Source organism: Triturus cristatus, chromosome 12 (genome assembly GCF_964204655.1).
Source record: "Triturus cristatus chromosome 12, aTriCri1.1, whole genome shotgun sequence".
NCBI classification, from domain to species: domain Eukaryota; kingdom Metazoa; phylum Chordata; class Amphibia; order Caudata; family Salamandridae; genus Triturus; species Triturus cristatus.
The window spans coordinates 584,584,018-584,609,555 of record NC_140595.1 but is presented as its reverse complement, the minus strand read 5'-3'; the positions used below and the strand labels follow the sequence as shown (position 1 = coordinate 584,609,555).

Here is a 25,538-nt window from a genome sequence, read left to right as displayed (position 1 = left end):
AGAAAGTCCCTCAGCAGAAAGCAATTCTGGTATTTTACTGACTTCTGCAAGTATATACTAAAATATATACAAGAGATCTCGGATGCTCGACCTAAGAAGGATTGCTTTCTGAATACAATGCATGCATGAGATAAAAAGTGATTGGTATACTTTTCAGGAGTGGAATACTCCCTCGTTAATTCTAATGCAAAAACTAGAAGGGGCAGAAAGCAAGATCAAGTAGCCAATTGCATGAGACGAGGGAAATACTCCTTTGGGTAGAGCCAAAGCCTACTACGTAGATTTAAAAACACTAGCAACAAAAGGTAAGTAGACTGATCAAGCCAGTCCCAATCACTGGACAATAAAAGCCACAGTAAAGTGGTGTTAAGAGAACACGTAGTACTCACGAAATCACTAAACCACAGAAGACACAATCATCCATAAATGACAAGGAGTCAAATTTATCTGCACTTCCGACTATTAGCGCCTCACACAATTAATCATCCATTTAGCTGGCTGTGAAGCTCTGACGGCTTCAATGAATGCAAGTAAAACAAATAAACTAATGAACTGACTTGATTTCAAACTGTGGCTAACCCTGGAGTGGATGAGCACAGCTAGACAACCATTACCTTTAAAGATTCAATGCCGGGAGTTGCACAGAAACAAATTGCAAGTGGATCTGAATTATCTTCAGGACACCGAGCACTTGTCTTCATTTACTGCAACCTTCAACGATTTATGCACATTCAGATCAGAGCCACATAGACTGCCCAGCATTCTCCGGAGCATAATGCACAAGAAAAAAAGCAATTTCATCACGAGCAGGAATTACTACTCCAATCACTGACAACTCGAGTAACAAGTAACACGAGGATCACAGAGAATAAACACCCTCTCATCCGATAGAGAAGACTACACAATGGGTTGTCTGCCCCATGAACACATTCAGGCCCCACAGTCTGAAGTGGGTTTAACTCAGTTAATGCCACATTGTACAACTGTCAAACGTCTCCAAAGACATGCAGACTTAGCTAGCTGTATGGCAATTTTTATAAAAATGTATTCAGCAGGGCAACATAAAGGATCGTGAGTCCCCTTCAACTCTTCACCCAAAAGATATGAAATTGCAAGAGATGTGGAAGATGGTACCGCTCCCAATGCATACACACAATTAGATCATTGCACGTGTGTATTTCCATGCTTCTGTGCCACTGTATCCCCAACTGAATGAGGACGGAACCACCAATGAGGCATTAAACACTTTTAAACTGACCCATGGCACTGTGGTATTTGTTCCATGATGCATTGCCCTGGGAGCCAAGGATGGGCTGTTTGAGGTTCAATAAGAAGTGGTGGTGAGTAGGTAAGAGTGAATGTGGTACAAGTGGAGTGAGGGCTGCAATGGAGTTTGGGCAGTGTGGAGGAATAGTGAATGTAAAGGTTTTGAGCAAAGGAAGTAAAGGGAGAGCAAGTCCAAGCTAGGTTGCATGTTGAGCTTCCTGGAACTGGAATGCATTGCGAGTGGGTCGTAATAAGTGGGAAGGAGCAGAAGGACACAGTAGGAGAGTCTATATAGCAAGGCCGCCAAACAATTCTTTTTCCTTTTTATTGTCACTATGGTAATTATGATGAATTGGTATGTATACCTTTCTATGTATGCGGTGAATAACGTCCAGTCTGCTACACATTACAGAATAGGGTTGCAGTGGTTTGTGTCCTTAGTAGGGATAATTGAAAGCTGGAAAATAAAATAATAATACATTGACCCTACCCAAACAAGACTGGTTGCAGTCATTCTGTTAAACCAAGCAAAAAAACTAGTGCTATTTACTAGCTCAGCGCTGAATTTTAAGCGTTTCATGTATGCACTAAATGTGGGCGTGATGAAGGGTTGTAACCACTCTAAACTAACGAACAGGCATGCTGAACCAAAGAGATCTGTAACAAACGATGGTCAAAAGAGAGTGACCTAGTCCACTGTGCAGGTCCCAAATATTCAATGAGGCTGAGCACTCACTTCCTATAATAACAAAATAATGACAATAGGGCAGTCAATCTTGGTAAATCTCCTCAAATTACACCTCAAATGGCAATCATATAAAAGAGGACTGTAAAACAGATTATCTGGAAAAATCTCTTACACCCTTTCAGTCTATTGACGCCTGTACCTCTTGCGTATCCATAAGATCACAGCATGGACAACAGCCTACCACAGACAGCAAAACAAATCTGATGATAGGCATAAAAGATAAAAACTCCCAACACAATAAAGAGACCACCAGAGCTATTCGTAGCTGTCGGGCTAACAATTTAGGCATGTGCATCTTTCACACTGGATCATCCATCTCATACATGACAGGGGAACTCTTCCCAGATGAGCTCAAAGCGAACAACCCTGCCATCCACACATAGGCGGGTTGTAGTGCGATACAGGCGTTGCCAAAGGCTACAGCACCCCACATACTATGAAATAAAACTAGGCCAGGGTAAGAACGAGCTTTATACATAAACACAAAAGACTAGTACACTTGGGAGGACAATACGACCACGGTTTAAACGTAATGTGACGACGTAAAGGGTGGTTTAAGAAGGTGTATCCCTGTGGGCAGTCATGCCCAACTGTGAAACTGATAGTTTAAATGATGGCCCAATTAAAATTCCCCACCATTAATAGCGTGGAGTGTCACGGCTAGGCTACGGTCTCTTACCTTTGCTGTCGTAGAAGCTCACGTAGGAGATGCCCACGGCCACACACCACAGCACCGAGCTTGCCATGTCTGGGAAACTCTGCTCCTCTTCCGCTACCAAAAGCCCCACGTGAAGCGGCAGCTTCTCTGGCAGCTTGTGTCCGTTCTTGAATCGTAGCACCTTGTATCACTGTCGCCTGCCGGGCAGAGCCCTGCCGCTACCCCCATGAAGTGGCCGAAATCCCAGCGCACCCGGCACAAGCAGTGCAGTTGCCACCCCCACGAGTCCTTGTGCCCAGCCCCGGCTGCAGAGTGCGTGAGAGGCCAGCAGCAGCGCTTGCAGCAGCTGCCAGCCCAGAACCAGGAGAGCCGCCAGCACCGCCATGGCAAGAGTGTTAGTATCCTTTAGGGCAGCATTGCCCAAGACCACCCACACTCCTCGCACGGACTCCCAGGTCATTGAAGGAAGCGCCAGCTGATCAATGCCAACACCACAGTCTGTCTGCCGCCATCTTGGATGTAACCTTTTAACTCTCACCTCTTGCTCTGGCACATGGAGGCGGTTCATTGGAGGGCAGAAAAAGAGGCTGATGTTTAGAAACCAATGAAAGGGTTCCAACGGAGGCTTTACGAGAAAAGAGAAGTACCGGTTGTAATGGTGCAATCCCCGAATCGACCGCTCTTCTTAAAGGCAGCAACAATTGCGGCATTTTAAGTGTGTGAGAGTGTAGTGGTGGGAGGGTTGTGTGAAATGAGACAGAAACAATGCATACATAGCATAACAATAACAAGCATTTGCAATGCAATAGGACTTGCATGTACGCGAGACCTTTGCATTGGAAACGGGAGTGCAGGTGGGCAAGAAGGCACGAACGGAAGTGGGGGGGTGAGGGTGGGAGCCGTAAAGTCACGGACTGCAGGAGGGGGCGGGGGGTGGGGGAGACACAGGGAAGGAAATAGTGTTGGAGTAAAGGGGCCAGTAGCCAGGGAAGGATACAAATGACGACATGGCCATCAGAAGGAAGGATTAACAAGCCTAAAACCAATCGGAAGGCAGCATTTAGGATCTAAGCCAATAGAAAAGATGGGTGGAGAGTGGGCGGAGCTTCAATGCTATACAGAATACTGCATGCCTCGCAAAGCCAGCAGCACTTGCGCTGCAGCACTAGGCTCGTCCTAAAAATGGGAGAAGTTGCTTTCATCGGTTCCAAGTAAAAAAAATTAGTCTTAAATCAATAGGAGCTGAAAATAGGAATCTATAAATAAAGTTATGGAGGATACTTATTATTTATTATTTAGTGGCAATTTCGGAAACCCAACTGCACCCTTGTTCTCGGGATGATTTCAACGTTTTGTCCTTCCCCTTCTCCTACCTTGCCAACGCATGCTGATTTGTGCTTCTAATTCTGCAGTTTAGGTGCTATATTCATTTCTTTTTTTTTAGGGCTAGTAGACCTTGTTTTGTATTTCTCCTCAATACCAGGAACTTTGAAATGCAACATGCAGATCTTGCTCCCTCCAGACTCAGAGAGATGGCAGTAAGGTGCAGCAGTGGGCTGGCAGATGCAGGATGGTGAACACCACCAATGAATATTTCTGCTGTACAAGGGGTCTTGCAGGGCGGTATGGGGCTTCCCCTTCATTCATAATAATCCTGTAAGTTTTATCATCTTGATGGATGGTAATTGAAAAACACCAACTATTTAAGAGATAGTTATTTTATGTATTCCACTTTTGTTAAAATTATATGTTCTGTCATCTACATTTAGTAGCTGCAATAATGTATGATGACCACGGCATTATGTAAACCTTGAAAGTGTGATTTATTGTGTGTTTGTGTGTAAATGAACTTTGAATACATTTGATTTTTCAACAAGTAGGTTAAAAGCATTAGGTGATGTTCTTTCATGCTGCTGGGAATGAAGTCGTAGAGGCCTCTTCACAGTCATAAATTTACTTAGGACCTAATTAAAATATTTGCGGTCTTACTGCTGCCCCCCCTGGGGCGGTCCCAAGTACTCCATCGAGTTGACGGGGGTCCACCCGCTGTATTTAGATGTTGCTGCAATGGACAGAATACAGCAGCAGTCTTTGCTTCTGGTTGCTAGTACTCCATTGCCGCCACGTCAGCGGGATTGCGCCAAGCTGATTTAAATGTTCCTACTGAGCTGGTGGTGTGTCGGCGGAAGTGAGGTCCTGGTTTAGTTAAGACTTGTAAGTACAACTTATTTATGGGTCTAAAAGCATATGTGTCATGTTAGTATGAAATGCAAATGTAGGCAATGTGTAATATCTCTTTGTGACACTTTTTTGCATGCCGTTTGCACAACATTTACACACCATTGAATGACCCCCTTACGATACCTGGAGAAATGTACTAGTGGCTTACCTTCGATACCGGGACAATGGACTCATTTGGCTTCGTGGTGCTGTCGATGCAGCAGAGGGGGGTCCTGGACGAAGGCACAGATGAAGTAAATGAAAGCGGTAAGCAGGAAATAGGTAAGTTATTGCCTCATTTCCTTCCATTGAGCCACCTCAAAGTAGGAGCTCTTCCCGCCACAGTTGGGACGGCGGAAAGGCACATCGTAATCAGCTCTGCTGGAATCTTGCCTGGAGTCCTGCCGTCAGCCGTTTCAGCCTCTGCCACCATCGACATGGTCCAGTAATCCTGACGGAGTCGGCAGGACCAGGGCAGTCTTTCGTATATAGAATCGCCAACATCTACATAGGGCGGACGGACCGTAAAGCCGGCGGGTGGGAAGGCCACCAGAAAAGTGACAGCGGGACCAGTCCTGCCAAGATGTAAATCAGGCCCTAAGTGTAAACTTACATGCCTCTACCCCTTCAGTTCATGGGGTGGAGATACCAAAGACCGTATTTACAAGTGAAAAATTACTAATATGAACTTTTCACACATAGGTGGAGATTTTGGCCATTGTGACAGAAACCTCCTTATAGAAAATATAAGCAAAATTTTAAACATTTATTTAAAAAAAAAAATAATTTAAATATTTATCCTTTAAATATATTTCTAAAAAAAATTAAAAGAATTATGTTTAACCTAGCGCTGATAAAATAAAATGTTCCAGCACAATAACTCTTTAAAATAAATGTTTATTAAATATTTAAATATTTGAAGTATAGTAATTTATTTTATATATATTCTTTTTAAACAAACTGAAAACATCTTAACCTCACTAGCATTTACATTTTTAAATAATATTTAGTTCATTTAATTAAGTTATGTTTAATGTAGTTTTTGTTTTATATTTTTAATAAAAGTTAAAAAAAATGACAGTTTTTAATTAATAGGTAACTAATCATTTTAAAAATAATAAAATATTTAATCATTCATTTTGTACATTGTTAACACTAAAAAGTTACTTATAAAATGTAAATGTCGATATAACATTTCCTATAGGTGTTATTTTAATTGCCTGCCTCCTTTATTATCTCTGGGAGTTTGTGACAGTACTTGTGAGTGGCCATGTGTGGTGCTAGATTTTCTCCAAGGCTGGATCAGAGTATTGGTATGGCTGTTTTGGGACCTTTTGGGCTGTAGCAACTTTAGAAGTGCATTTTGTGAATAACAAGGTGTTACTCTTTTCTGGGTGTTTGTTTGAATGAGTATGCCACTCCCTAAACCCCAACTTAATTTTCCTAAACTCCTCCCATTTTTGAGTATTCCCCATTTACTACCACCCTCACTGGCTCCTCCCAAATTTATACGTCAGTCATATACTTACATGTGCAGAAAGCTCAGCCACGTATTTCTGCTTAGAAAAGATAGGCATGGCATAGGTCTTCAGACATAGGCTTATGAATAGCATTTTGTTACATGTGAGTCATATTCCTGTAGTACTACTTCACATATCACAAAATGTACTTTGTGAATAAGCTCTTAATTTTTTGTTTTGAGACAACTTCTTGATTTAGCGAAATATTTTTACTGTGATGAAATTCTTGGTGTGTTATCAAGGAGTTTCTTCAACCGTTGTTCAGGGTTGGACTTAGAACACCCTGGTATCTGCTGAATTGAGTGCTCTATCGCTGAGGATCTGGCCAGTTGTCTAAGGCTTTGACACGTTTTCTGTGTGGAATATGAGAAAGTAAATATTAAGGCGCAGCTCCTTGAAAAAGGTCTTACTCATTAGGCTAGTTATTTTTGGGTTTGTCTGTCCACAGATAGTTCAAGCTCTGCCCATCCCACGGGAATCAGATACACATTTCTAATTAGGAGACCAACTAATTAATGTATAATTAGGGATTTATATATCCAAGAAATCTTTTTAGTGAATTGTGGGCTGATCGTTAATTTGTCCTCTAAATGATTATTCTTGGGGAAATCTGCAGCAGTAGTAAGGTGTGCGGGCCTCAGTTGCAGATGATTGAACAATAGCCTAAATTCCTCTCGAATTGTACTAAAGGTTTTGAACAGACTATTTGTTATGTCACCTAGGGATGTAATGAACTCCTTGGAGTTCCGCCACATCTGGCATAAGGGTACCCACCTACAGAGGTATGTTCAGTGAGTCAAGATTTACATTCCAGTTCTCAAATGACCGCACTCAAAATCAGTATAAGTGTGCTGGCAGCTGGGAGTGTCTCTTGGGGGATACATCCCCCGTACAAGAAGAGCTTTGGATCTTTCATACCCAGGACCCAGCGTTCACTAGAGGGCGCAGGGTCTGGTCTAGTGTCCAGGAGCCAGTCATTTATTTTTTTTTGTTTAAGAAGTTTTTATTGAATTTTTCAGAGAAAAAGAAAAAGAGAAAACAAATGATACAATAAAACAATTATTACAATATAGCGCCAAAAGAGATATTATATAAACGAAGTTGGTTTATAATGATAGGTCAACAAAAGGAAAAAAGGATCAATAATAGGGTAAATTAAGGAAAATGGCACTGGAGAATGGGATAGGAGGAAAAGAAGGGAGGAAGAGAGGAAAGACCAAAGAGGTGAGGAGGGAAGAGAAGAGAGAAAACCAGAGAGAGAAGAGAATAAAAAGAAGAAGAATTACCGCAAGGGAGGGTGCGAGGAGAGATAAACAGTAAAAGGAAGCCAAAGAAGATCTGTTTTGATTTTTTGGGGGACAGAAGAGGAGGAAACTGAAGCAATCCTATGTTCGTCACAAATAAAATTCCACCAAGTAATTGACGACAGTTTAGAATTATCTTTCCATGCAGACAGGATCACTTTAAAAGCTAATGCAATAAAAAGGTCAAATAACCTAGAACTAGGTAAAACAGTTTCCATATCAGGAGCTAAAGAGCCTAAAAAGATATTTACAAAAGATAAGGTTGCATTAAAGTTGAAAACTGACATGCATACATTCCAAATTGAATCCCAAAAAGATAGAACAGATGCACATTCATATAACTGATGGACTAATGTACCAGTTTCGGTAGAGCAGGACCAGCAAAGGGGAGAGGATGTGGGGGAAAATTTACAAATAGTAACAGGAGTAATAATGGCTCTATGATACAGAAAAAACAGAGATTGGGTTATCCTGGCTGCAGCCGAAATTTTAAATAATTTCGACCATAGTTTGTCCCAACTTTCAATAGGAAGAGAAAAGGATAAGTCCATTTCCCATGCATTTTCAATGGTGGTTTTAGAACGAACATTGACCTTAGATAACAATAACTTATAGACAGTGGCAGCTTTGAGTTTATGCGCCGGGAATAGAGGGTACAATGGTGAAGAGGGTGTTAAAGAAGGTGGGACTGATGGGAGAGAGTAGGTAGCCAATTGAATTTGTATAGCATTGGAGATAATAAGGTATTCCTTGTGGAAGGAGTCAGGTAGCTGATATCGTGTTTGTAATTCCTGGAAGGAGATGATAGAGAACCCATTCAAAAACTGATGAACAAAAATGATCTCCTTTTCCTTCCAGTATTTGTAATAGAAAGATCTGCCTTTGTATTTGAGAAATTTGTTATACCACAGGGTAGAGGTTAAAAAACATTGGATAGGAGATAGGTCCTTAAGAAATGTATTGCACAGCAATTCACGGGAGTATTTTAATACAGGGTGTTTAGACAAAAAGGTGCAGTTGGACATAAAAGTAACATGCTGAAACTGGAATTCTTTTAGAAGCGATCGCTCAAAGATAATCCAACGAGGCATAGGCGTATCCCCAAAGTCGAAGGCCAATGAGAAAGATTGTTTAATCAAAAAAGCAGAGTGGTATATTTTAAAATTAGGGAAACGCACACCCCCCTCTTCCTTGGGGCAAATAAGTTTGTTTAAGGCTATGCGGGGGCGTTTATTGTTCCATAAAAATTTAATACATAAAGAGTTTAATTGGGAGAAAAACGTGTTAGGGATTTTGACAGGGAGCATAGAAACCGTATAAAGAATATGAGGAGTGACCATCATCTTAATAGTATCTAGTCGACCCCACCATGACAAAAATAAGGGGGACCACACGAGAAGAAGGGATTTCAACTTATTCATTAGTGCGTTAAAGGTAAATTTAATAGTGCCGCAATATTGGAAGCAAACCAAATGCCAAGGTATTTAATCTTGGAGGGACACCATGCAAAGGCTGTATCCGCAAACATGAATTGATAACAAATCGAATTTAAAGGAAGAACCTCCGTTTTGGTTAGATTGAGTTTGTACCCAGAAATGGAAGAGTAAAGATGGACTTCTTCTAAAAAGGGGGGAAGGGATTCACTGGGATTGGACATGTATACCAATATATCATCAGCATAGGCAGATACTTTAGTTTCAACAGAAGCAGAGACAAAACCTTTAATATTGGGATTGGTTCGAATACGCTCAAGGAAGGGTTCCAAACACAGAATAAAAAGTAATGGGGAAAGAGGACAACCTTGCCTGGTGCCTCTGTATAGGGGAAAAAATTGAGAAAATTGGTTATTAACAAAAATACTTGCCCTCGGACATGAGTATAACAATTTGATAAAGGAAATAAAATTAGGGCCAAAACCAAACCATTGTAAGGTATGAAACATATACTGCCAATTTATACGATCAAATGCTTTTTCAGCGTCCAGAGACAAAGCAGCCAGAGGATTTTTATAATTTTTACCATGGGATAAGATATTCATGAACATTCTAGCATTATCGGAAGCCAGTCTACCTTTGACAAAACCCACCTGGTCCGTCTTGATCAGAAGGGGTATGATAGAATCAAGTCGGGATGCAATAATCTTAGCGAAGATCTTGCAGTCGTAATTGATAAGGGAGATTGGGCGAAAATTTTTACATAAAGAATGGTCCTTGTCAGGCTTAGGGATAATGACGATCAGGGCATCCATAAAGGAGCCTGATGCTTTCGCATCAGCAATGAAGGAATTAAACAGCTGCAATAATTTAGGGGCAAACAAAGATTTGAAAGTACAGTAAAACTCCACCGGTAATCCGTCCGGGCCGGGGGCTTTTGATTTTTTTAAAGCTTGAAGGGCGGTAATAATCTCTTGAAGGGTAATATCCGCCTCTAAGGCAGAAAACTCAGCATTCAGAGATGGGGGAGCGGGAAGTCCAGAAAAAAACTTATCAAGATTATGAGAGGAGGGGAATGTATCATCTGAGTAAAGAGATCGGTAGTAGTCCTGAAAGACCGCTGCAATTTCTTCATCAGAGGACACCAGATTATTGGTGGATTCATCCAAGATAGGACCAATGGTCTTACGTTCAGAGCGAATTTTTAAATAATTCGCTAGCATTTTACCTGCTTTATTTTGCCCTCCGTGAAATTTAGACTTAATTCTAAGTAAAACATTGCAGGCATCAACAGTGGCAATTTTGTTGAGGTTGGTTTTGGCTGTAATTAAACTCCTAAGTGAATCAGCCTTTTTAGAGGAAAAATAGTCATGCTCTAATTTTTTCAACTGTTGTAATTGGTCTTTGTACTTTTTCACATTGGCCTTTTTCTTCCGGGACACAAAAGAAATAGTAAAAGCACGGAGAGCCGCCTTAAAAGCATCCCAGTTGTTAGAGGTGGAAGTGTCTAATGGGTTGTTAAAGGTGAAAAATTCATTAATAAAGGAGGTGACTTCTTTAATATAAGTTGTATCAGAAAGTAGGTGAGTGTTAAACTTCCAGCGATTATATTTGGTGGAGGTGAGTGAAAGGTCGAACATAGCATAGACAGGGGCGTGGTCTGAGATAAAAATAGAGCCAATTTCAGATTTTTGGATACAAGGAAGAAGGGATTTGCCAATCAAGATATAATCAATTCTGGATCGGGTTTGGTGTACATTAGAAAAGAACGTATATTCCAACAAATCAGGGTTACAGGTTCTCCAAACATCATACAATGGGCGAGAGGCAATGGCCGATTGAAAGGATTTATAGGTCTTATCCGGTTGAAATTTGTACTTAGATAAGCGATCCGAGAAAGGATCCAACCATTGATTAAAATCGCCTGCTACAATAATATTGGGACAGTCAGCTGTGGAGAGGAGAATTTTGATATCATTCCAAAATTTTGGATCTGGTTTCACAGGGCCATAAATGTTTAGCAAGATTAACGTTTTATTGTGCACAACAACCTTGGCCATTACCCATCGACCTGCGTCATCATTTTGAGAGGAAATAATTTGCACAGATAAAGTTTTGTGAAACAATATGGCAACCCCCCCCCCTTCTTGTCAACAGCAGGGGAAAAAACAACTTGGCCTACCCACTGCCTTTTTAATTTCAGTGATTCGACGTCATTGCAGTGAGTTTCTTGAAGAAAAGAAATTTGGGAATTAAGCTTAGATAAATGAGAAATTACCTTTTGTCTTTTAACCGGGTTTCCAAGACCACGAACGTTCCACGTAACAAAATTACACATACGCGAGGGTCAGGGGAATGTGATACACATGGTGTGGAAATACTTCGGAGACACAACGACACTGAAAGACAAAATGCGCATAAGGGTTACACAGGGGAACAACAAAACATAAAACCGCCTTATTAAGAAGGATCAACAAGCCTTTGACAACGAAATAAATAAAAGGAAGTCCAAAAGCACCATAATCATGAAGAAATGAAGGGAAAAGAGCAAAGAGGAAACATGGAAAAACTCGAAAGAAGAAGAGAGAGACGCACCGACCAAAGGAAGACTGAAATAAGAAAGAGCGCGAAAGAGCAGGGAAGGGAAAGAAGGTGAGCAGAGGAAAAAAGCATAGGAAAGCAAAGAAGGAAAACAGGTCAAGGAAAAGAGTCCAGACCTGAAAGACATCGATAGAAAAGTAAAATTGGAGCGTGATGAGACCGGAGAGAAGACAGCGGTATAGTCCACATGGGTACAATTGGAAGCAGGACACAACGTAGGAAATCATATAGCGGGAGCAAGATATGAGAAGGGGAAGAGAGAATTTGAACAGGAATAAGCAGTAACAAAGAGGAAGAAACGTGATTAACAAATGTACAGTAAGCAATAAGCACTAAAACATATGGAAAGCTATGTATAAGAGGAATCTAAGGTAACCAGAAAAAAGCTGTTAATAGCTGTTAAGAGCACTACACAGAAGTAGCAAAAAAGAAACGTTCAGTGATTTGTGTCCATATTCCGAGAGGAAATGTTATTGAGAAACAGCTTCAGTTTTCCCGGGTCATCAAAGGATCTCGTCTGGCCGTTGTGGGTGATCTTGCAGATGGAGGGATGAAGTATACCATATTGGACGTTCAAAAGCCTCATTTGTGGACGCAATGCAAGAAATTCTTTGCGACGAGCATTGGTCGCATTGGAGACATCTTGTGAGATAAAAATATTATGTCCAGACCACGATAGGTTACGTTTGAGTTTAGCTGCTTTAAGAACAGTCATGAGTTCTGTGAACTCCAGGAACAGCATAATAATACCACGAGGTTTGGTGGAATTCGGTTGAAGGCGACCTAGGCGATGGGCTCTTTGTATATTCAAAGGTGTAGATGACTGAAGGCCCAAGAGGTCATGAAGGAATTTTCGAAGGAAAAGCAACATATCAGGACCCTCAATATTCTCTGGCAAGCCAAAAAGACGGAGGTTGTTCCTTCGATTACGATTCTCCAAGTCCTCAGTATGAAGCTTCAATTTATGAATCTCCTGTTCCAATAACGGAATTTTTGTGGTAACATCATGAACATCACTGACGCGTTGTTCTAACTCAGTCACCCTACCTTCCATGACGATCCATCGGTCCTCAATTTGTTGCAATTTTTCGTTTGTGGCGGCCATAAAGGGTTGAAGACCACGCACTTCCTCTAGTATGTTATCCAAAACTGGGCTTTGTGATGAAAGAATAGGCGAGGGCGGGTCATTCTTCAGCCTTTTAGGCTTTGCGCCAGAAGAAGACGGTTTATTAGGAGGATGGGAGTCATTAGACATCTTGGCAATTTGACGAGATGCTTTTTTGGCGGGAAAAAGTACACGGAATTCTCTCATACGCTGTACGGTTTGACAGAGATACTCACAAAGCCACTACAGCATTACCTTAGAACAGTGAAAGATACACAAAGCTGCAATGCATCCAGCCTGTGGCTCTGAAGATACCGGAACGTAGGGGTTAATCACGGCTTCTCTGAGGAAAAGACAAAATTATGGGACCTTCTCCGGGGAGAGAACGATATGGAACAAGCATGGCCAGGGGCTACTGGCGACTGTTGAACTTGGAGCAGACTCCCTCTCGAAGAGACATGAAGCAGTAAAGCATCAAAGCATGACTGGATCCAGGAAATGCGTGCGCGGTGTTTCAGGAATAGAATGCCGGCGCCTCGATACAAAATGGCCGCCGTCGGGCATTACCTCAGGAACTCAAACCGCCACGTCTCCGAGGGATAGGAGTGGTAAAAACAACCAACGAGGAGCAATTCAGAATCACGCCATGTTCCGCTGGTAAGTTCTTCTGGAGACAGTGCCCGTAGCTCGCTGGGAAGCCTTCCACACAGCTACACAGCACCGCGTCCGAGCGGAGCTAACGGAGATCCGCCATCTTCCCTCAGCGTCCAAGCCACGCCCCCCGAGCCAGTCATTTATAATGGCAAGATGGGCTGATTTGTAATATGCCTGAAAATCGGGCATCCGCACACCTGTATAATAGGGTGATTTACAACATTGTGATAGAATGACACCTGGAGTTTTAGGAACGAACTATTGAGCCTACCTGTTTAAACAAGCATTTACAATGCAATAGGTCTCCCAATTGCAAGTAAATGGCAATGCCTTTTATAATATTAAAAGGCATTGTCATTTACAATACCAATAGTTCAAACTTTTGCAAAAGCGATACCTATTGTATTGCAGAGCGTGGTGTCTTGTGAAGCGGGCGCCGCGCTCACTATTAATGTTTTTTTTTTAAATTCAACCGAGCGCAGTGTCCCTGAAGCGGGCACCGTGCTCAGTATTAAAGTTTTGAAAAAATGAAGAATTAAACAGAGCGCGGTATCCTTGAAGTGGGCGCTGTGCTCAACATCAAAGTTTCATAAAAAATAAATACCAACTGAGCGCAGTGTCCCTAAGTTGGGTGCCGCGCTCAGCATGCAAGTCAAAAAAAGAAGTTGAAACTGAGTCCTGTGTCCCTAAAGTGGGGGCTACGCTCAGCATGCAAGTTAGAGCGGCATAGCGCTCTGTAAGAAAAGCGGCCACCATTGTACTGTTTGGGCGCGCTGCAACTACAAAAAAGGAGCCGCCATTGTCCTCATCAGTGTCAATAAATAAAAAAGAGCTCACCGACTTATAATGCAGACCTTGTAGCGAGCCCAGTAAAAGGTCCAGTCGTTATGGGAGGTAACGAATGCAGACAAGGCAGTAGCAGAGGGACCAACAAGCCTATTTGCAAATCCGAAGCCAGCCTTTACGAAGGTCAATGACACAAGCCAATGACAAATATGGGCGGAGAGTGGGCAGGGCTTCCAGTGCATAACAGAAAGCTTTATGGCACAATTCCAATACTTACAACAGGCCTTGGATCAGCCCACTGCTTTTTATTGGATTGCTTTCTTATCAACTTTATTACCATACTTATTCAGTGGCATACCTTCATCTTGTGTTGGTTTTGCACAGTCTCTTTACCATCCTTTTCAGTGGATAACTTCTATCCTTCCACCACATACATTCAGGAAACAACTTTTTTTTAAATTTTACTTTTGGCAACTGTGGGAGTGCCTGTTTTTTGTGCTCTTTCGTCAATGTGCTACTTTCCCCTTCAGACCACCACACCTCCACACTTGCTGTGTTACTCTCCCAACCCTCAGCTCATCTGGTGCGTACCCCAACCTTACCAGTTAGGATAATTTTTAAATGACCCCCACACCATTGCACCTCATTGCACCCTGCCGACACCACCACCCCTCAATGTTTACATGATTCCCCAACTCTTTGCTCCCCTTTGCTACTACAGCCCCTCCTCTTGAAAAAAAAAAATTCTATGGAGCACCAAGTATTTTCAATTTGCTATCATGCTGCTCATTCCTAAAATGTGCTTTTGCACACATTTTTTTAAAATATATCACCCCAAGGTGGCATCTCGAAACTGTATATTTAATTTTTTTTAATAGTTTTTTAAAGTGGAGGCCAGTTCACCAAGCATGTGAGCCCATTCATAGTGACGAACAGATGCATACACATCTTAACACTGGAGCACCTCTAGCATCATGTATACATGTGCATGCATAATGGCATACCGGTATATATTCACACTTTTTTTATGATGTACTGTAAGTGAAGGAAAGAATTCTCGAATTCAAGTAATTACTTTGGCCACACCCTAGTCTGTTGTTTCAGCACTGGCAAGAACCTTATTGTTTCTTTTCGCCTGTGCTGAACAGCATTTAAAACAAGCATTGGCATAGCCAAAAGGTCTCGCTTTTGGGACCTTATAAGTGTTTAGTTATGCAGCACAATATCCTTGGTTCAACAACGTCAAATGTTTCATGGCTAAACACTTATAAGGTCCCAAAGGCGAGACCTATTGGCTATGCCAATGCTTGTTATAATTAACTTTATGGATAGGTTTCCTAAAGGTTTGGATTCAGATATGTTCAGCTCCTCATCCTTATCTTAGGAAGATGTATCCTGCTCGAGAAGAATAATCAGGATGGGGAGAAGTGTACATTTCTAAGGGGCTGAACTGCATCTTTCTCCTTTGGCTTCTCAGCTTTAATTCTTTGATCAGGTGAGATTTAGGGTACATAGATCCCGCTCTCCTTGCCTTTCATGATTCCTTTGTTGTCCTTAGAAGCAGGATCAGGCAAATCTGGAAGTTGAATGGCCTCTTTAAATATCAGTTTTTTGCAACCAATTTCCTATGGGAACGAGCCTATTTGTCACGAATTACTATATACCCCTAGTTTAAGCGATGCTTGGTGTACACGTAGGCTCCTACAACAAGGATGTGCATGTATAGTACACTGCCCCTTCAGTGTCTCTGCAGCCCTTAAAGCAACTGGTGCACGCACACCCTTCCATCATCCCACTCTATTCTCCATAGCCTGCAAGAGTTGTGTGCCAGCCTAATATCAACACCTGTTACTCCATAGGCATACCTGCCTTTTGAATATTATCAAAAAACAATTAAGATTGACTGCACCCCTTCTCGCTGCAATTGCATAGTTTTCTTTCTGTCAGGCAGGCCCTGACCCCATACACCTCGGAAATGGCAAAGATGTGCCCACCTTAGGACTTGGTCCTAGCTGCACGGTCACATTGAGGAAAGTCCATAGTGCTCCCTTCCTAAGCATGGGGTGTTACTCAGGGACGAGATTGAGTCAGTCGGTCTCCTGCGTCAAAGAGAAGCTTTCGAGATGAATGAAGCATGCCATAGCTGGAGTATTTATGCACAAGCCAGCCTGGTGGTTTGGATATTTTATTGCAGCAGTAGGGGATTGTGTGTCTTGGACGCGCCTCCATCCCCTTCATCTCATCAGTAAACACTAGGAGAGGCAGGTACCCTTTGAGAGTTGTCCATTCAAGAGCATTTCTGCAGTGTGGACTATCATCGTTTTCTGAATGTGGAAGCAACGCCACAGTATCTCTGCTTTCTGAAAATGTAAGGCTGGAGATCTGAGAACTTGCCTTCCAAAAGCAGTGTAAGGCTGATGGGGTTCATTTTTTAAGTCAAACCATAGAAATTAAAAAAGGAAGGAGCAAACCTTGTGAACTAGCTCGTGACTTTTCTTGAACAGATTATTATGATTAAGTGTCACTTCATTTTATAAAACCAGCGCCTCGCTGTTGAATGAAATGAAAGTAAATGCAATGTAGCATTGAAGGAACTGAGAAAAGAAATCGATATAGACATGGCGGTGTTTTGCATCTAGTGAGAGAGCCTAGTGGATTAATGCAGGGGGTACGTTCGTATTTAATTACATATGTTGTCTGTATTGATTGTATTTGTATACTAATTCAAAATTGACCATTTTAAACTTTTCATAAACGTTTGAAATTTACAAATAACTTTAAAAGAACGTACGGTATAAGCGAAGTTAGTAGATAAAAGCTGAATAAAACGAGGCAAGTCACGCCCTATGTAAAATTTATGAACATTCGTAAAAGGAAGTCGTATAAGTTTGAAAAATAGGAAAAAATGCCCAAAAATAGTTCTGAATATCTATTTTCTTATAAATCTCTTAGACTATATTTCATATGAAAACCCTCATGCTGTGCATCTCCGTAGGCTTTGTCAGTTGATTTTACCTAAGAACGGGACTACATGCAAAGAGGAGCTGCTTCACTAAAGTTCTTATGCTGTGCATCTCCGTAGGCTTTGTCAGTTGATTTTACCTAAGAACGGGACTACATGCAAAGAGGAGCTGCTTTACTAAAGTTCTTATGCTGTGCATCTCCGTAGGCTTTGTCAGTTGATTTTACCTAAGAACGGGACTACATGCAAAGAGGAGCTGCTTTATTAAAGTTCTTATGCTGTGCATCTCCGTAGGCTTTGTCAGTTGATTTTACCTAAGAACGGGACTACATGCAAAGAGGAGCTGCTTTACTAAAGTTCTTATGCTGTGCATCTCCATAGGCTTTGTCAGTTGATTTTACCTAAGAACGGGACTACATGCAAAGAGGAGCTGCTTTACTAAAGTTCTTATGCTGTGCATCTCCGTAGGCTTTGTCAGTTGATTTTACCTAAGAACGGGACTACATGCAAAGAGGAGCTGCTTTATTAAAGTTCTTATGCTGTGCATCTCCGTAGGCTTTGTCAGTTGATTTTACCTAAGAACGGGACTACATGCAAAGAGGAGCTGCTTTGCTAAAGTTCTTATGCTGTGCATCTCCGTAGGCTTTGTCAGTTGATTTTACCTAAGAACGGGACTACATGCAAAGAGGAGCTTCTTTACTAAAGTTCTTATGCTGTGCATCTCCGTAGGCTTTGTCACTTGATTTTACCTAAGAACGGGACTACACGCAAAGAGGAGCTGCTTTACTAAAGTTCTTACAGGGGAGCACCTGCTGTCTTTGCCGCACCGGTTGGAATGAAGAGCTGGCCTTGTGTTATTATCTATTGAAAGGTTACGGTTAAAGTCAAGCGTAACTCTGGCCTCCGCAGGCATCCCTTCGAAGTGTTCGCCGACCCCAGACGAAGCCTTCCCTGTTTAAGGCTCTTTGGGAAGTAGACAGAATGGGTGATTTCCGTTCTGCCTTAAACCAATGCCGCCCCTTTTTCACTCAAGCTGGAAAGCTTGCCGGAAGGAAACCGTGAGACCTCCCACCCCCCAAAAAGAAACAGAGCCGAGTGAGGGGGTCGGTACACATAAGGACCGCACTCCGCACTGAAGAGCATGGACGGGAGCTCATCCGTGGAAGGCGCAGCAGGGACCTGAAGCCCCTCGGTGTCCGTGAGTTCAGATCGCATGACCGTTGGGGAGTTTGTGCTGAGTTGTTGTTAAGGAGTATATTTTCGCTCGGGGAGTAGGGTTGCTCTAACAGGAGTTGCAGTAGATGCAGCTGTGACTCTGTGAAAAAGCACCGTGCCACGAACACTGTTTTTTCAGTCCACAGTACGTTGCATTCCGAGGCAGCGACTGAAACAAAGCAAAGGACACTAAAAGCCAGGCGTTGATGTTATCGTCTAAAACGTTAGACTGACTGAAGGTGGCACCCATATTTTATTGCAACAGTTAACGTAGGGGAGGACGTGCTTGCCTTGAAGTTAAAAAAAACAAGGGAGAGTATAAAGGGAGTGGTGGGTGCGCGGCCGTCGGCGGCCGCGAAAAGCGATCGTGATCAAGCGCGTGGCGAGCAATGCGCTTAATGAGCATGAGGAATGCCATATGGCGCCTCTGCTCATAAGCGCGTGCCTGCGCACATGCACTGCAAGCTGTAGCCGGCGGTAGCAATTTTTGAAGCTCTTACTTAAAGTCTCGCCAGACAAGCGCAAGCGCTGGGTCAGGCAAGACCTAAAAATTTTGGCAAAGCCAACAGGTCTGCATTGGCAAAGCAGAAAGGCTAGACCTACTGGATTTGCCAAGGTTTATTCCATAAACCAGCACAAATGTTTGTTATAGATCAGGAAAGTATGGAGTTCACTGCATAAATTTTAAGTTGGTATTGTAATTGGAAATTATGACTTTTTTTTTTTTTTTTTTTTTTTTTTTTTTTGAAACCTTTATTACAGAATTCAAAAGATATACAAAGATGGGCCTACAACCTTCGGGCCGGCCGCTAGCAAACAGTATGAGCATAGAATACAGTCAGTAAACAGTCGCTGCAGCGTGAGAGAGGTCACAAGAGTTGAAAGAAGCGTTGGCGGCCACACCGTCCGGACCCCCCACATGGCGGTTCCATTTTTATATAAGAAACGACAAACAAATCCACAAGGCAACCAAAAGTCAAAGCAACAGTATGAGCTCCCCTGGGGAGGACCCTACCGATCCACAGGAATAGCGGGGGGGGATAGGAGACAAAGTGGACTCAAAGCCCGGAACCAAGGCGACAAGCAGACTAAGGAGACGGGGCCAGTGCCAGATCAGGCGTCAGCGGCGGGGTACAAATTCCGCCACGGTAGGTGTTCCAGGGGCCCCACACTTTCACCCATTTCCCAGGCTTACCTCTCGCAACATACACTACCTTTTCCCGAAACATACACCAATCCATGTTGTCCTTCTACGCCGAGACCGTTGGCAACCTCTGGGAACCCCACAATTGCGCAATGTCACGCTTGGCCACCATATATCCCAGAGTCACCCACCACGTCTGCGGCACTGAGTAGTCAGTCGGCTCCCACACATTTAGCAGACATCTCCTCGCCTCGGGAAGCAGCGTCACATGCGTGACCGCCTGCAACACCGCGTGCACATCACGCCAGAATCGCGCCACCTCCGGGCATTCCCACAAAATATGGAGGAAGGTCCCTAAAGAACCACACCCACGCTTACACAACCCATCCACGGCATATCCCATACGCATCAGACCCGGCCCCGTAACATAGACCCTATGGAGTATCTTGAGCTGGACGAAGCGAAGGCGAGCCGGTATGGCCACCTCTTTCGGGGAGGCCACCGCAGACACCCAATCCTCATCATCCAGCTCCAATCCATCGCCCACCCACACCTCACGAAGGCTAGTCAGCAGTCCCGAGCGATCGTTGATGAGCTTTTTGTAAATCAATGAAATCGTGCCGTCCGGTACATGCCCATCTAGCACTCTATCTTCCAGAGGGGAATACTCCGGGATGGAGGCAACATCCAGGAATACGGAGCACAGCGCGTGACGGACCTGAATATATCGAAAGTACTCCCTGTCCTGCAACTGGAATTCAGTCTGCAGCACATCGAACGTTTTGAATCCCCCCTCGTCCAGAGATCGCCCACCTTGCTGATGCCTATCATGTCCCACTTCTCAAAGCCCTTCGAGGTCCACAGAGAGCCCAGCCGCTCAGATGCATACAGCGGCGTCGCCCGGGTCAACCGATCCTTCCACCCCATCGCCGAGTTTGCCGCGTGCCACACCCGTACCGCGACCCGCGTAGGGCCCGTCAGACGTGCGTCGAGCGATCTAGAATAAAGCGCCCGATTATAGTCGCCACCCGGCAGTAATAGTTTATCCATTTCAAAGGCCGGGTTAAGAGCGGAGCCACAAAGGCCGTGGTTTATAGCAGCCAGCTGGGAGGCCCAGTAATATCGTTTGATGTCTGGGAGGGCGACCCCCCCGTCGTACCACGGGAGCGTCAGCTTCGCAAGGGCGATACGCGGCCTACCCTCCCAGAACAAGCGTCGCTGCAGACTCTCCACCTCGCGAAAGTAGCGCGCCGGGACAACGTCCATCGTGTTCTGTAAAGCGTATAGGAAACGTGGCAGCGACATCATCTTAAACAATGCCGCACGGCCGAGCGGTGAGAGCGGCAAGCGCCTCCAACGCGCCACGTCCTCCTTCAGGCGCTGGAGGGGGGGAGCAAGTTCTGTTTATATCGGGCCTCAGCGTCCAGGGTAATGAAGATACCCAGGTACTTAAATCCCTGCGGAGCGATCTGGATAGGACAACCCCGCGGAAGGATAGGAGCCTCCCCGGAAAGGACATACACACAGGATTTAGCCCAGTTGATGACTAAGCCGGAGTTGCGGCCAAATGAATGCAAAACATCCACAAGTACAATCAGCGATTTACGCGGGGAAGCAAGGTATAAGAGAATATCATCAGCGTAAAGGGATACGCGATCCTCATACTCGGGGGTCCATCGGAGACCACGGATAGAAGGGTGCCACCGCAGCCACTCCGCCAGGGACTCCAAGGCAAGCGCGAAGAGGAGCGGCGATAGCGGGCAGCCCTGCCGCGTGCCCCTGCCCAGCTCAAACGGAGCCGACACTCTACCGTTCACCGCCACCTGCGCCAGCGGTCCGGAGTATAACAGTTTCACCCAACCAATAAATCCCGGGCCAAAATCAAACTTAGCCAGCGTCGCCCAAATATATGGCCACTCAAGCGTGTCGAACGCCATAGTGGCGTCCAGGGACGCCAAAATGGCCGGCTCTCGTATGAACAGGACCCGCGCGAGCACCCCATGCAAACGCCGCAGGTTGAGCGCGGTGTTGCGATGAGGGATAAAGCCGGACTGGTCCTGGTGAATCAGATCGCACACCACGCCAACCAGCCGATTAGCCAGCACCTTGGCGAGAATTTTGGGTTCCGCATTCAACAGCGAAATGGGCCTGTAAGACGTGACCCGATCCCGCGGCCTCCCCTCCTTATGAATAACCACGATAGTGGCCAGACGCTGGTCCAGCGGGAGGGAACCCGCCGAGCGGGCCGCGAGGAACATAGCACGGAGATGCGGCGCCAGCGTATCCGGTCGTAGTTTGTACAATTCGATGGGAAGGCCATTAGGACCCATGGCCTTGCCGGAGGCGACCGAACGTATGGCGAGGGCAATCTCCTCAGATGTTGGGGTCGCGTCCAACAACACTTTATCCTCCTCCGAAAGGGAAGGCAGCGCAATGTCTTTAAGCAGGGCATGGGAATCCTCTTCCGAGCGGGAAGATACCGGGGAATACACCCCACGGAAATATTCTGCAAAGCAATCAACAATTTCTCCTGGTTCAGTGACACACACACCATCCAATTTCTCAATCGACGGGACAACTCGACTCGCTCTCTCCTTTTTATCCAGCCACGCAATCAGTTTACCAGCCTTATCACCCACATCATACAGTCTCCCCTGTTGCTCTCTACTGAGGCCCCTGGCTGCCTCCGTGACGAGGGCCTTGTAGTCCGCCTGCTTGAGTCGGAGAGCATGCAATTTGTCGTCTGTCACCCCACACTCCAAATCACCCTCCAACTCGGTTATCTCAGTTTCAATACGGGTCACCTCCTCCCGCTCGCGCCTCCGGGAATGGGAAATAAGGGACAGGGCCTCCCCCCGGAGTACCATCTTAAACGCCTCCCACAGAGAAACCGCGGACGACACAGACCACACATTGTCTTCAAAATATCGCTTAAGAGATTTAACCAAATCTGCGCGAATTGTGGGGTCACGCAGGTACCAGGGATTAATCGGGGCCACCCTCCCCTCCCCCCTCGGGACAATGTCGAAGTGCAACAGGAGCGGGGAGTGGTCTGAAATACCCCGCGCCAAATGTCGTACCTCCCCGACCCGCCCCGCCTGTACCGCTGGCATCAGGACATAATCAAGTCTCGAAAGACTGCCATGAGCCCCGGAATGAAAGGTGTACTGTATCTGCGAAGGATGTTTCAACCGCCAACAATCCACCAGCCCCAAGGTATCCAAGAGGCCGGACAACCACGCTTGGGCACGGGGGAGATCCCTAGGAGGGTGACGATCCTCAGTCCCGGAAACCACAGCGTTAAAATCCCCCCAACCACTAGAATCCCCTCCGGAAGGCCAAGGGGGAGGCGCCCCAGATCCGCAAAAGTAGTCGTTTGCAACCCTGGCGGGACATAAACAGAAACGAAAACAATCACTCTACCCTCCAATCTACCCACCAGAACCGTGTATCGTCCCCTGTCATCATGGAGCACCTCATCAACTTCCAACGGGAGCGAGGTCTTAGCCATAATGCCCACACCCCTCGAACCAGACGTGAAGCCCGAGTGGGCCATAAGGCGATAGCCCCGTCTGTTCATGGCACGAAAGGAGTTTCCAATGAGGTGTGTTTCCTGCAGAAAGACTATATCTGGTGAAATTCGTTTTAGGAACTGCAGGACCACCCCCCGTTTTATCCTATCCCCCAGTCCATTAACATTCCAGGACAAAAGACTCAGTCACCTACCCCCCATCATAGCCGAAGTCGATCAATCGCCCCCCAGAGAGCACTTTAGAAATAGCACAACAATACTTCTGCCTTGTGGTACAAATAAACAATACCCAACCCCAACCCAACAGCCCCAACAAAACTCCCCCCTCCCTGCACCCCTGCATGAGCCCAAACAGCCCCCCCAACTTGCAGTGTGCCTGTCGCACCTATGTGATTTAAACTACTAAGACCCCCTAGAGGAGGAAGGAGAACCCCCTCGAGACCCAGCACCTCCTCCAATGGAGGGGAGACAAGACACAACAGACAAAAGACCCTAAGCTTGGCCGAAAGTGGCATCATCCGGAGTGAGCCCCCGTGTCAGTACCTCAGACCCGGTCCGGTGGGCACTCTCCTCCCGTCCCCCCTCCCCATCCCGACCATGACCCCCAGACAAAGTGTCCAGCCAGTCCCCGGCCGTTTCAGGACGATCAAAAAAGTGAGTGCGACCGTCCGCCTCCACCCGCAGCCTGGCCGGGAAGAGCATGGCGTATTTTAAGTTCATGCCTCGAAGCCGCCGCTTGACGCCCAGGAAACTCAGTCTCTGCTTCTGGACCGCCTGCGTGAAATCAGGATAAAAGTTCACTTCCATGTTCTCCAGCTTAATCGGCCCTTGCAGTCTGGAAGCTTGCAAAATCGCATCCCTGTCCCGAAAGTTGAAAATACGGGCAATAAGAGGCCGCGGAGGGGCTCCGACCTTCGGTCTGCCTCCGGGAACTCTATGGGCCCTCTCCACAGCAAAGAATTTACTCAGTCCTCGAGGCTGGAGATGGGTAGAGATCAGGTCCTCCACAAAGAGATCCGCCGCCGACTCCTCCCGTCCCTCGGGTACTCCGATGATACGGATATTATTCCTCCGGACCCGGCTCTCGGAGTCCTCCAGGCGCCGATCCATGAGCGCACTTGCCTGACGGAGCCGGTGCACCTCCGTTTGAAGGGCCGCTACCTCAGTCGTGAGGCCCGACGCAGTGTGGGCCAAGGAGTCGACCCGGTCATTCGTCTTGGAGAGATCAGCTCTCACAAGGTTGACATCAATGAGGACCGCGTCGAGTTTGTGTGCCAAAGTGTCGAATTGCTGGCCCACCGAGGTCTTCATCTCAGCAATGGCGCCCATGACGTCTTGCAAAGTCAGATCCGTAGGCAAATCCGGGGCATCCGGGGGGCACTCGGAGGACTTGTGTGATCCGCCGGGAGATCCCTTCGGGAGGGTGTAGCGGTCCATGACGTTGGCCTGATGTGCGGTGCCACGCCGGGTCGACTTGGCCTTCAACCGATCCCCATCCTGCTTCGTGGCCATCGTCGTGTGTCTCGCACCCGCACCAGCCACGCAGTGGAGAGCAGGCAATCAAGGCCGAGAGCCTCAGGGGCCACCCCAGGACGGCAGAGCGGGCCACCGCAGGCAGGGTCTCCCAGCGAGGCCACCCCAACACAAAGAAGCGCTGTGATCCCACTTGCGATAATGGCAAGGGGACTCAAAAGCGAAAGTGAAAGTGTGGGGTACGCGGCTCGCCAGGCCCAGCCCGCCGTTGTTGTTCACTTCGCCACTGGGTCGCCCCCAAACTTGAATCTGGGGTCAGGAGAGAAGTAGGCCGCAAACTTCAGTCGGTGCTCACTCCGGCACCCGGGGTCCAATTCGAAAACGGAAAACGGGTACCACCTCGGCTCAGGCTCACCGACACAGTCCCCTCAACCGATTCAGGATGAAGACAGGATAAACGTAGGAGGTTGCGGAGGTCCTCGGGAGCCTCGCACCTACGCGGCCATCTTGGTTGCGCGCTAGGCTCCTCCTCAATTATGACTTTTTTTATGCTACTGCGGGAATTTGTGGTCTCACACATAGTAAAAACTGCTGAATGGATAATTTTTAGCACAGATATGAACTGATGTAAAGCTTGGTCCGCCACACATTTCTTGGTATGATGTAGGCCATGCCTATTACATAAAGTGTGGAGGGCACAGCTGAAGACTGCCCACTAGGGGATAGAATGCCATGGGGTCAAGCGGAGAGGGTGCAAGACGTGACTGTAGGATACACCCTGTGCCCTTTGCCCAGAACCTGTATAGTTTGTCCAAATGTCATGCCCTGTGGTCTCTGGGTTTATACTCTTCATCTAAAGCCTGTGGGCACAGCCAAATGCTAGGCTCAATGAACTCTGGCTAGAGGGCTGAGATTAG

At 45.7% G+C, this 25,538-nt stretch overlaps 2 protein-coding genes and 1 pseudogene across 2 annotated transcripts in view; 2 read left to right on the top strand and 1 right to left on the bottom strand.

The window, feature by feature from the left end:
• LOC146776319 (polycystin-1-like protein 3) overlaps positions 1–25,538 on the top strand; it is a 729,731-nt gene that overhangs the window by 319,979 nt on the left and 384,214 nt on the right. The gene's annotated exons all lie outside the window — the stretch shown is intronic.
• On the bottom strand, positions 2,680–3,240 carry LOC146776321 (dehydrodolichyl diphosphate synthase complex subunit nus1-like; annotated as a pseudogene).
• The window catches only part of LOC146776320 (uncharacterized), a 34,112-nt gene continuing 13,651 nt past the window's right edge, over positions 5,078–25,538 (top strand). Inside the window, exon 1 of the mRNA XM_085638990.1 lies at positions 5,078–5,174. Within this exon, the coding sequence (XP_085495116.1) occupies positions 5,078–5,174 (97 nt within the window). The remainder of the gene's footprint in view (positions 5,175–25,538) is intronic.